General features: G+C 40.7%; 1 protein-coding gene across 1 annotated transcript; it reads right to left on the minus strand.

Annotated features, from left to right (window-relative positions):
* Positions 1–7,374: 7,374 nt before the first annotated feature.
* Positions 7,375–11,191, minus strand: RPS27L (ribosomal protein S27 like). The gene is made up of 4 exons (XM_046651187.1): positions 11,063–11,191; positions 10,059–10,167; positions 9,273–9,383; positions 7,375–7,572 (listed from the first exon to the last, which is right to left on the minus strand). Exons 1-4 carry the CDS (start codon positions 11,066–11,068, stop codon positions 7,544–7,546), a joined length of 255 nt encoding a protein of 84 aa, XP_046507143.1. The 5' UTR covers positions 11,069–11,191; the 3' UTR covers positions 7,375–7,543.
* Between the last annotated feature and the right edge of the window lie 369 nt (positions 11,192–11,560).

The raw sequence follows: 11,560 nt of genomic DNA on the forward strand, positions 1-11,560 counted from the left end.
CACAGAATTAGAACAAAGAATCCTAAAAATTATATGGAACAACACAAGACCCTCAATAGCCAAAGGAATCCTGAGAAAAAAGAACAAAGCTGGAGGTATCACACTCCTTGATTTCAAAATATACTACAAAACTGTAGTAACCAAAACAGCATAGTTATCACACAAAAACAGACACACAGATCAATGGAACATAACTGAGAGCCCAGAAATAAAATCACACATCTATGGACAGCTAATTTTTCACAAAGGAACCAACAACAATGGAGAAAGGAAAGCCTCTTCAATAAATGGTGTTGGGAAAACTGGACAGCCACATGCAAAAGAATGAAAGTAGACCATTATCTTTTACCATACACAAAAATTAACTCAAAATGGGTTAAATATAAGACCTGCAGCCACAAAAATTCTAGAAGAAAACATAGGCAATACACTCTTCAATATCAGTCTTAGCTGCATATTTTCAAGTACCATGTCTGACTGGGCAAAGGAAACAATAGAAAAAATAAACAAATGAGACTACATCAAACTAAAAGGCTTCTGCACAGCAAAGGGAACCATTAACAAAACAAAAAGACCACCCTACAATTGGTAGAAGATATTTGCAAACCATATATCTGATAAGGGTTAATATCCAAAATATATAAAGAACTCATACATCTTAACAACAAAAAAACTAACAACCCAACTTAAAAATGGGAAAAATCTGAACAGACATTTCTCCAAAGAAAATATACAGATGGCCAATAGGCACATGAAAGGATATTTAACATCACTATCAGGGAAATGCAAATCAAAACTATCATGAGATATCACCTCACTCCCGTCAGAATGGCTATAATTAACAAGACAGGAAATAATAAATGTTGGAGAGGATGTGGAGAAAAGGGAACTCTCATACACTGCTGGTGGGAGTGCAAACTGGTGCAGCCACTTTGGGAAACAGTAGGGGGGGTGGGATAACTAGTGGGCCAGCCCGGTGGCACAGGGGTTAAGTTCACAGGTTCCACTTTGGCAGCCTGGGGTTCACCAGTTCAGATCCCGGGTGCAGACCTACGCACCACTTGTCAAGCCATGCTGTGGCAGGCATCCTACATATAAAGTAGAGGAAGATGGGCACAGATGTGAGCTCAGGGTGAGTCTTCCTCTGCAAAAAGAGGAGGATTGGCAGCAGATGTTAGCTCAGGGCTAATCTTCCTCAAGAAAAAAAAATTGAGACTAGAACTACCATACAATCCAGGTATTCCACTGCTGGGTATTTACCCAAAGAACATGAAAACATGAATGTGTAAAAATACATGCACCCCTTTGTTCATTGCAGCATTATTCACAATAGCCAAGACTTTGAAGCAACCTACTTGCCCATCAAGGGGTGAATGGGTAAAGAAAATGTGGTATATATACACAATGGAATACTACTCAGCCATAAATAAGGATGAAAACTGGCCATTTGTGACAACATGGATGGACCTTGAGGGTTATGCTAAGCAAAATAAGTCAGATGAAGAAAGTCAAATACCATATAATCTCACTTATAAATAGAACATAAAAATAACAAAGAATCACATAGAGACAGAGGTTGGACTGGTGGTTATCAGAGGGGAAGGGAGGAGAGAGGAGGGCAAAAGAGGTGATTAGGCACATGTGTATGGTGATGGGTTGTAATTAGTCCCTGGGTGGTAAACATGATGTAATCTACACAGAAATCGAAATATATAACAATGTACACCTGAAATTTATATAATGCTATAAACCAATGTTACTGCAATTAAAAAAAAAGAAACAAAACTCAAGGGCTATTTGAGCCTGGATCGATAGCAAATATCTTAACTTGATATAATTCTTTATGCCTTTAGTTGTGAACATGTAGCTGTAAAATCCTAAAAGATTATAAAGTGAGGTCATTATTCTATAAAAGTAGTGTTTTTCCTTTGTAAAATGCAATAGTGAACTCTAACCCTTTCAGGCAAAGATTTAAGTTTTTTCCATTGAAAATTACAACTACATCTTTCCAGAATCTGTTTTCAAATCTGGGGTAGAATTTTATTTTGTTTTATTTTATTATTTTTTGTGAGGAAGACTGGCCCTGAGCTAACATCTGTTGCCAATCTTCCTCGTTTTGCTCGAGGAAGATTGTCACTGAGCTAACATCTGTGCCAATCTTCCTCTAATTTATGTAGGATGCCACCACCACGCTTGGGATCTGAACCCACGAACCCTTGGCAGAGTGTGCGAACTTAGCCACTACGCCACCAGGCTGGTAGAATTTTAAAACTTTGTTTTCTGTGATAGGCAGAGTAATGGCACCCTAAAGATGTCCACATTCTAATCCCCAGAACCTGAAAATATGCTCCTTAAATGGCAAAAGGGACTTTGTAGACGTAATTAAATCAAGGATCCTGAAATAGGGAGATTATCCTGGATTATCCAGATAAGCCCACTGTAATCACAAGGGTCCTTATAAGAGGAAAGTGGGAAGTCAGAGTCAGAAGAGGTATGATGACAAAAGTAGAGGTCGGAGTGATGTGGGGTCATGAACCAAGGAATGCAGGCAGCCTCTAGAAGGTGGAAAAGAGAAGGAAAACTTACTGTTCCCTAGAGCCTCCAGAAGGCATGTAGCCCCACTGACACCTTGATATCAGCCCCAAGGATTCCATTTTGGACTTCTGACCTCCAGAACTGTAAGATAATATATTTATGTTGTTTTAAGGCACAGATTTGTGGTAATTTGTTACAGCAGCAACAGGTAACTATATTCCAACTATTTTTAGCCATATTTATAATAGGGAGAATTTTTTCTTATTGTAAAAGAAAAAGCAAATGAGAAGGCATTCTAGGAAGATAGTAGCTTATTCTGGCTTCTTTCCATTTCCAAACTCATCAGTAATCAGATATGTAAATTAGAGTAACAATGATATATAACCTTACAATCATCAAAATGGCAAAAAATTTAGATTCCATTCATTAATGGAAGAGATAGAGATTGGGGAGAATATTTTCATATATTGCTAGTGGAAAGCAATCTGGCATCACCTGTTAAAATCGAAAATACATTTGTCAGGGCCTGCCCGGTGGCACAGCGGTTAAGTGCTCACGTTCCACTTTGGTGGCCCAGGGTTCACCAGTTCGGATCCCAGGTGCAGACATGGCACCACTTGGCAAGCCATGCTGTGGTAGGTGTCCCACGTATAAAGTAGAGGAAGATGGGCATGGATGTTAGCTCAGGGCCAGTCTTCCTCAGCAAAAAGAGGAGGATTGGCAGCAGATGTTAGCTCAGGGCTAATCTTCCTCAAAAAAAAAAGAAAATTGCCTTTTCATCCAGCAATCCACTCCTGGAACTCTAACCCACAGAAATAAAAGCACCATTATTAAGGACATATTTAAATGTATTTATAGTGGCTTTGATTATAGTGGAAAAAACTAGAAACAAAGTGCCCTTCAATAGGATAATGCTGAATAAATTATGGTACTTTCATACCAAAAACTATTATGCTGCCATTAAAAAGAATTAGAGAATGAAGTTGGACCACTGCCTCACACCATATGCAAAAATTAATTCAAAATGGATCAAACCTAAATGTAAGAACTAAAATTATAAACCTCTTAGAAGAAAACAGGCATGAATCTCTGTGACCTTGGATTAAGCAATGATTTCTTAGACATGACGCCAAAAGCATAAGAAATGACCAAAAAAATCGATAAATTAGACTTCATAAAAATTCAAAATGTTGGTGTTTCTAAGGACAAAAGATAAAAAGCCACACACAGAATGGGAGAAAATATTTGCAAATCGTATACATAAGAGATTTATATCTAGAATATATAAGAACTCTTACAACACACAATAAAAAGACAACCCAATTAAAAATGGGCAAAGGATCTGAATAGACAGTTCTCCAAAGAAGATATACAAATGTCCAATAAGCACATGAAAAGATGGTCAATGTCATTAGTCATCAGGGAAATGTGAATCAAAACCATAATGAAACAATTCGTCACACACTAAGATGGCTATAATCAAAAAGAGACAATAACAAGTGTTGTCGAGGATGTGGAGAAATTGGAACCCTTGTGCATTGCTAGTAGGAATGTAATATGGTGCAGCCTCTTCAGAAAACAGGCAATTCCTCAAAGAGCTAAACACAGAATTGCTATATGACCCAGCAATTCCATGCTTAGGTATATACCCAAGAGAATTTAAAATGTCTACACAGGGGCCGACCCCATGGCCGAGTGGTTAAGTTCGTGCACTCCGCTTTGGCGGCCCTGGGTTTCAATGGTTCAGATCCTGGGCACGGACATGGATGGCACCGCTCCTCAAGCCATGCTGAGGCGGCTTCCCACATGCCACAACTAGAAGGACCCACAACTAAAAATACACAACTATGTACCAGGGGGCTTTGGGGAGAAACAGGAAAAATAAAATCTTTAAAATGTCTACATAAAACCTTGTACATGAATGTTCATAGCAGCATTATCTGTAGTAGCCAAAAAGTGAAACCAACCCAACTGTCCATCAACTGAGGAATGGATAAACAAAATGTATATCCTTACAACAGAATATTATTCAGTTAGAAAAAAGTACTGATACATGCTACAGCATGGATGGCCATCATAAACATTATGCTAACTGAAAGAAGCCAGACACAAAAGGCCACATATTATATAATCCCATTTATGTAAACTGTCCAGAATAGGCAAATCCATGGAGATAGAAATTCTATTGATGGTGCCAGGAGCTGGAAGGTGGAAGGAACCGGGAGTGATTTGGGATTATGAAAATGGTCTAGGATTAGACAGTGGTGATGGTTGCAAAACCTTATGAATACACTAAAAACCATTGAATTCTACATTGTAAAAGGTTGAATTTTATGGTATTTACATATCTCAAAAAAAATTAGAACTTTATCAGATGACTTAGAGGGGCAACCAGTCAAGAAAACATTTGTCATCTGATCAGGTCGGAAGCCAAGAATTTCATTTTATTTTATCTTTATGTAACTGGTTTTTCTATTTGTGGAAGAAATATAGTTTCCTTTAAAAAATATTTACATAAAAAAATGAAGTCAATATACATAATAGTATTAAAGAAAAGCAGTCAGTAATAATGTATATAGCAGACCTTGAAGATTAGAACAGTCCTAGTGTTCCATTGAGCATTTTTGAAACCCAGTAATACTGCTTACTACACCATTCAGTTCCCAGCGCCAAGCGTCTCTATAACGTAACCCTTAGATACGTTCTTTAAAGTACAATACTTCCTTCAAGGAAATTGTCAGGGATTTGCCCTCTAGATTACTCATCACAGGATTTGCTCCTTTCCATATCACTAGCCCGTCATCCCCACTGGCTCTACTCGGAGCCAGAGTTCCTAAATTGTGCAAATTGAGGCACCTTGGGGCACCATGAGAAAAACAGTGATACTCAGCATCTTTTGGATACCATGCAAACTTATAGTTCCAGGTATTGTTACCTTAGATGGCACCACATTCCTTTCTATGATGTCATATCTTTGTGAAGCTGGGTTTGGGGGCATTGCTGTAATAAAAAGCAAGTACTATGCAAACATCAATGTGGCAGAAATGAGGATGGCAGTGTCCAATCTGATCCCAATTTTGAGAAACTGTGCAGTGCCCAAAAGGCACATGATTCCATTAATAATTGTGATCATTTAAGATAAAAAATTATCACTTTTGTTTTAATTTACTGGGGTTTTTTTAAGATTTTATTTTTACTTCTCCCCAATGCCGCCCAGTACAGTTTTATATATTTTAGTTGTGGGTCTTCCTAGTTGTGGTACGTGGGACGCCGCCTCAGCATGGCCTGATGAGCGGGGCGAGGTCTGCACCCAGGAGTCAAACCGGTGAAACCCTGGGCCACTGATGCAGAGTGCGCAAACTAACCACTTGGCCACAGGGCCAGCCCCTATGGTTTTTCTCCAACAGCTATTAAAGTTATTAGAACCTAACTAAATACATCTAACTGGGGTCAGCCCCATGGCCTAGTGGTTAAGTTCAAGAGCTCCGCTTGGGTAGCCCAGGGTTTCGCCATGGGCGTGGACATAGCACCGCTCATCAAGCCGTGCGGTATCCCACATGCCATAACTAGAAGGACCCACAACTAAAAATACACAACCATGTACCAGGGGGCTTTGGGGAGAAAAAGGAAAAATAAAATCTTTAAAAATAAATAAATGTACGGGGCCGGCCCAGTGGCTCAGCCGTTAAGTTCGCACATTCTGCTTTTCGGCGGCCCGGGGTTCGCCAGTTCAGATCCCAGGTGCGGACACGGCACCGCTTGGCAAAAGCCATGCTGTGGTAGGTATCCCACATATAAAGTAGAGGAAGATGGGCATGGATGTTAGCTCAGGGGCAGTCTTCCTCAGCAAAAAGAGAAGGATTAGCAGTAGTTAGCTCAGGGCTAATCTTCCTCAAAAAAATAAATAAATCTAACTGTTAGGTATTTCCTTTGGCCAAGGGACTCCATGAAAAAATTACTGAAACTCTAAAGATGCCATAAACCAAGAAAGTTCGGGAACATCTGTTATTTACTTCTCCATATATTAAATACACCCCAAACTTTCCAGAGTTCTTTAGTTTTCCTGCAACATTCCTGTGATATATGAGTCAACATGTTAAAGAATCAGTCTCTCCCATCGGGGGTGTATATGTAGAAACACCTCTTAATAGGAAATGCCTGTCTTAAGTACTTGCCTTAAAGTTAACGAGTAAAATAGAAGAGGTTATCTTCCCCCTCGAGAGAGCAGCAGGATAGTGGCTAGAGAGGCAAAGATACAGTCTAGTTCCTAGTTCCCCAGGGTCACTTCATAAGCTATAAAAATGACAATGAGACACCAAGGCCACTCAACACACATCTGTAGTCAGGAGTGCTTACCTGTCTGGACCAGAGAATTCAACACCATCTACTATCACCAGCCAGGATATCCTGGAGTAAATCATGCTACTCCTGATTCCTCCTCTCAAATTTTCTACTCCAAAAGGAGCTTCCTATAACTCAACCCCAGCTGCAGTTATTGTAATAAATTATGCAGTATGTTAGGGCCACATGAATCCAAGGCATTACACTGTGATTTCTACTGCATTAAATATGTATTTCTATAAATATGTGTTTCCATAGTTACAAAGGCAAAACTGTATTTTGAATTAACAAATAATGGACTTCTTTGCATTTGTAATTATTTAGCTCATTCATAACAATTTTGAAAACGACTAAAAATCAAATATTTAGGGTTTCTATTCTTGAAATGAGACACAAACTAATCAAAATACACTATTTAAAATGTTTAAACCAAATTCACATTCACAGTATATATAAATGTATAGCATATTCACACATACTTAAAAAAAAAAGGGAAAATTTGCCCATAATCAAAACTTTATTGAAAAACTGACACCCAAATAGGAGATCACTGTTGTACACCTTACAAAATTAAACATAATTACATTATCTTGGTAGATTAACTAGAATTACTGAACTGATAAGGCTTTCTGCGATGTAACACAAATTCAAGAAGCTGTGTGGATCATTAGTGCTGCTTTCTTCTAAATGAGCACCCTGCAAAAGAATCACAAGAGCGTATTAAACACTGGCCTAGTCTATCTTTGCCATAGTTTCAACGACAACAAGTACTTTTTAAGTATAAAATAAGTTTTGGGAATATTACATTAATGTTTATATACAGGTTAGCCTTTAATATCAGAAATTTGCTATAATAAATCTTCTATATTTCAATTATTCTGATGTGACTATAACTGTCACTCCTATTTCTCACATGCTATAATGGAGTTTAAGACCACAAGCCTGAATTCAACAGTTAAATTTTAGATTTTATTTTTCCTTTTTCTCCCCAAAGTCCCCCGGTACATAGTTGTATACATATATATTTTTTTTTAGTTGTGGGTGCCTCCAGCTGTGGCATGTGGGACACCGCCTCAGCATGGCTTGACAAGCGGTGCCATGTCTGTGCCCAGGATCCAAACCAGCGAAATCCTGGGCCACCGAAGCAGAGTGCTCGAACCCAACCACTCGGCTTCTGGGCTGGCCCCACAACAGTTAAAATTTTAACGTAAGGTGTCAAAGATGCAATCTTAATTTTTAGGAACTATTCTGAATTATTTTCCCAAGAAAGTAATTTTGATTAGAATTCTTTTCAGATCTACTAGGAACTCTGGTATAGATACACTCTGTTAATCATATGTCAGCACATGAGCACAAAATTCCAAGATCATGGCATGATATAAAGGTTTCAGAAATCTTCCAAAGACACTTTTAAGAGCAATACTGCAGTTAAATATCATACACTGACTTTATACTTAGATCCCACCAGGTCACACCAAATAGATCTCGGATTTGTTGCCAATCCACTTATGACTCTTGCAGTGAGAACAAGGACTCACAAGCAAATTTCAAATATCACTATGGAATTATAGATCTATAAGTACTACTATGGAAAACAATATACATAATTAATATTTTCTTACTGTGTAAAAGTGAAAGACGAAGTAAAATTGGATTTTTATATTAACCATTAAATAGGTGCTCATGGAAATCAAACCTCTGGCATTTTAATTTATACATTAGTCATCTGTTGCATAGCTAGCAATGATAAAAACTGTCTTACGTCATATGTACCAAATACACAGGAAACAAAATATTCACAAGAGAAATTTGAAAATCCTATGGTTTCAAAAATCCAAATGTCCTATTGTATGTAGTCCTTTTGTTCCATTATGGTTTATGTTTAATATTTCAAGTTAAGCAAACTAAGTGACTAAATACAACACAATGAGGTGTTCCAAACTAAGGAAAATAATAGTTAAAGGAATTCTGTGCAAGTTGAAGAGTATAAACTTATCCAGTTAATAGGGCACTCTACTGAAAGAGCACACAATGAAAGATAAAATTATTTTGGTAACCATGAATTTAAGATTTCTTTTAGGGGCCGGCTCTGTGGCCAAGTGGTTAAGTTCGCGTGCTCCGCTGCGGCGGCCCAGGGTTCAGATCCTGGGCGCGGACATGGCACCGCTCATCAGGCCACGTTGAGGCGGCGTCCCACATCCCACAACTAGAAGGACCTGCAACTAAGATATACAACTATGTACAGGGGGGGTTTGGGGACATAAAGCAGGGGGAAAAAAAAAAAAAAAAGATTGGCAACAATTGTTAGCCCAGGTGCCAATCTTTGAAAAAAAAAAAAGATTTCTTTTAAACTGGTTTTTCCTCATCACTGCATTAGAAAATGCTAAATGATATACCTTCTGTGAGCCTGGCCTTTCCTCCTGTTGGCTGGCACAATACTGTTGAACAACCTACACAAAGAACCACTGTCTGAGCATGGCTGAAAACCGTAGTAATCTTGTAGCAACCTAAAAAAAAGGGCAATGTTAAAAGTGAAAAGCAGAAGAAAATAGAGCATTTGTTCAACATATATCTAGTAAAGACCTTATAAAAAATTAAGAACTTCGATGCTGTGCAAGCCACATATGTAACTTAAAGTTGTCCAGCAGCCACGTTAAAAAAAAAGTAAAAACAAAATAAAACACACAAACCCAGCAGGTGAAATTATTTTATTGAACTCAAGATTTTCAAAATATTATGATATCAACATGACTTTTTTTTTGCTACATTTTCACAATCTGGCGTATATTTTACACTTAAAGAATATTTCCATTCTGATTAGCCACATTTCAAGTGCTCAGTAGCCACATACGGCTAATGGCCACCATACTAGGCAGCACAGCTTTACATTTTAAAGAATCAGTACACTTTTCACTGCAGCGTGAAAAGAAAACTCATCATCTGAACAGCTGAAAAACTTAGTCAAATGTCATATCCCTTTGGAGTCCCATCTTCACCACCCCTTCAACTGTTTCTAAAATCGTTTGACTACGTTTATGATGAAAACGTCCCTTACGACGTTTCCAATTCTGTAATCCCACTTCTACTCAACAGAGGGTCCTAATGTATCTAAATATACACACCACACTAGCAATCCCTATAGAAATTTTCCTTGGGACAGGAACTAAAATTTAAAATATTACCTGGACATTTTACATCCATAAAATAAGAATTCGGACTTTGAACTAGCCGTTTCTTTTTATGTTTTTTCTTTTCCTCTTCCAAGGACGGATGTAGTAAATCTCTTGCCAACTGAATAAAAAAGCATATTATTACTACTAGAATGAAACCACAATGCTGGCAGATTTAACCATAAGTGAAATATACATGCAAAAATAGGAATAATAGGCATACTCGGCAGAGGCAACGCTTCAGATGTTAGTGACTTTTTAAAGCCTGTTAACTTTCATCAATACTTTTTAGAATGCGTGCGTTCTCCAAGTCCCGGTAAAGGGGCTCTGTGAAGGTCAGGAAGCATATGGTAAGCATATGGTAACCCTGTTCTTGTTTAGTCAACTGAATAATAGTCCCCAATGAAAACAAAACTGCGGTGCTAAGTAAGAACGTGACCCCGACCCTGCCCACTGAGAGAAGTCGCCGAGGCAGTCAGAAAGTGCCTGCGCCGGGGCGATTTCTGCCTCCGGGGCTCAACATCTGATCTGACTTGAACTCTGAGCTGCTGGGCCGTGGCCGTCTTGGACGGAGTTAACATGTCAGGCAACTGCAAAGACAGTTTTTAAAAAGGAAACAAGCAGGAAATCGCTTCTGAGAGGAGGCAGAGGGGGTGAGAACCATGAACCACAAGAGCAACTCGACTCCGAAACCATAACCTCTCGGGCGCCCACCAAAACCAAGACGGCTAAGTTACCCGGGCAGTTGTCCACTCCCAGCCACGGACACCAGAGACCGCAGCCCTGGGCGGCCCGGATCCTCCCCGCCCCACGCCCAGGCAGGGCCGCCACGCCGCGCTGCCCGGGCAAGTCCCGACTAGTCCGCCACGCGCGAAGGGATGCACGCTCCGAGCCGCCCAGCCGCTTTCGGCAGGGGCCGCCCGGCCCCGGGGTGTGCTGGCCTAACTCGCCCCGCTGGACCCTTGACAGAGTGAGAAGCCCAGCACAAATCCGAAGCCCGAAAGTAAACAACTCACAGGCATGCTGACGCTTCCGCAAGCCCAGCCCGTCCAGATCTCTAAGGCGACACACACCCTAGCGAGCCGCACGCGAGCTGCGGCGCGGCATCAACTTCCGGGATAGAGGAGGCTGGGAGGAGCGGAGCAGCGGGGCGGGCGGGCCGGTCCGCTCTAGGCGCTGCTCTCGGTGGTGGGGGACGGCTCTGGCCGTTCCGCAGATCCCAGACGAAGGAGAGGCTCTGAGGCTCGCGCCAATCCGAGAGCCCCAACCCCGCGAACCTGACGGTCTCCAGGGCGGGGCCGCCGGTCCTAGAGCTCCGCGCTGGACTAGCCCGGCTGGGAAACCGCCTCGGGCTTTGGCTGCAGAGACGGAGCGCTGGCGGCCGCCCCGGCCCGCGGCATCGCGGAACAGGGCCGCTCGGTCGCTGTCCGGCCAAGCCCGTCGGCCCTCGGTGCGCTCTGCGGGCGGTGCCGCCCGCTATTGTCTGTTCTTTTGTGTATTAAAAACAGTATTAT

The sequence above is a fragment of the Equus quagga genome, chromosome 2 (assembly GCF_021613505.1).
Source record: "Equus quagga isolate Etosha38 chromosome 2, UCLA_HA_Equagga_1.0, whole genome shotgun sequence".
NCBI lineage: Eukaryota > Metazoa > Chordata > Mammalia > Perissodactyla > Equidae > Equus > Equus quagga.

Coding starts and splice junctions, on each gene's coding strand:
- RPS27L (XM_046651187.1), bottom strand. Junction 9,384..10,058: donor TATGGATGTAAAATGTCCAG/GTAATATTTTAA, acceptor CCTTTTTTTTAG/GTTGCTACAAGATTACTACG. Junction 7,573..9,272: donor AAAGGCCAGGCTCACAGAAG/GTATATCATTTA, acceptor ATTCTTTTGCAG/GGTGCTCATTTAGAAGAAAG.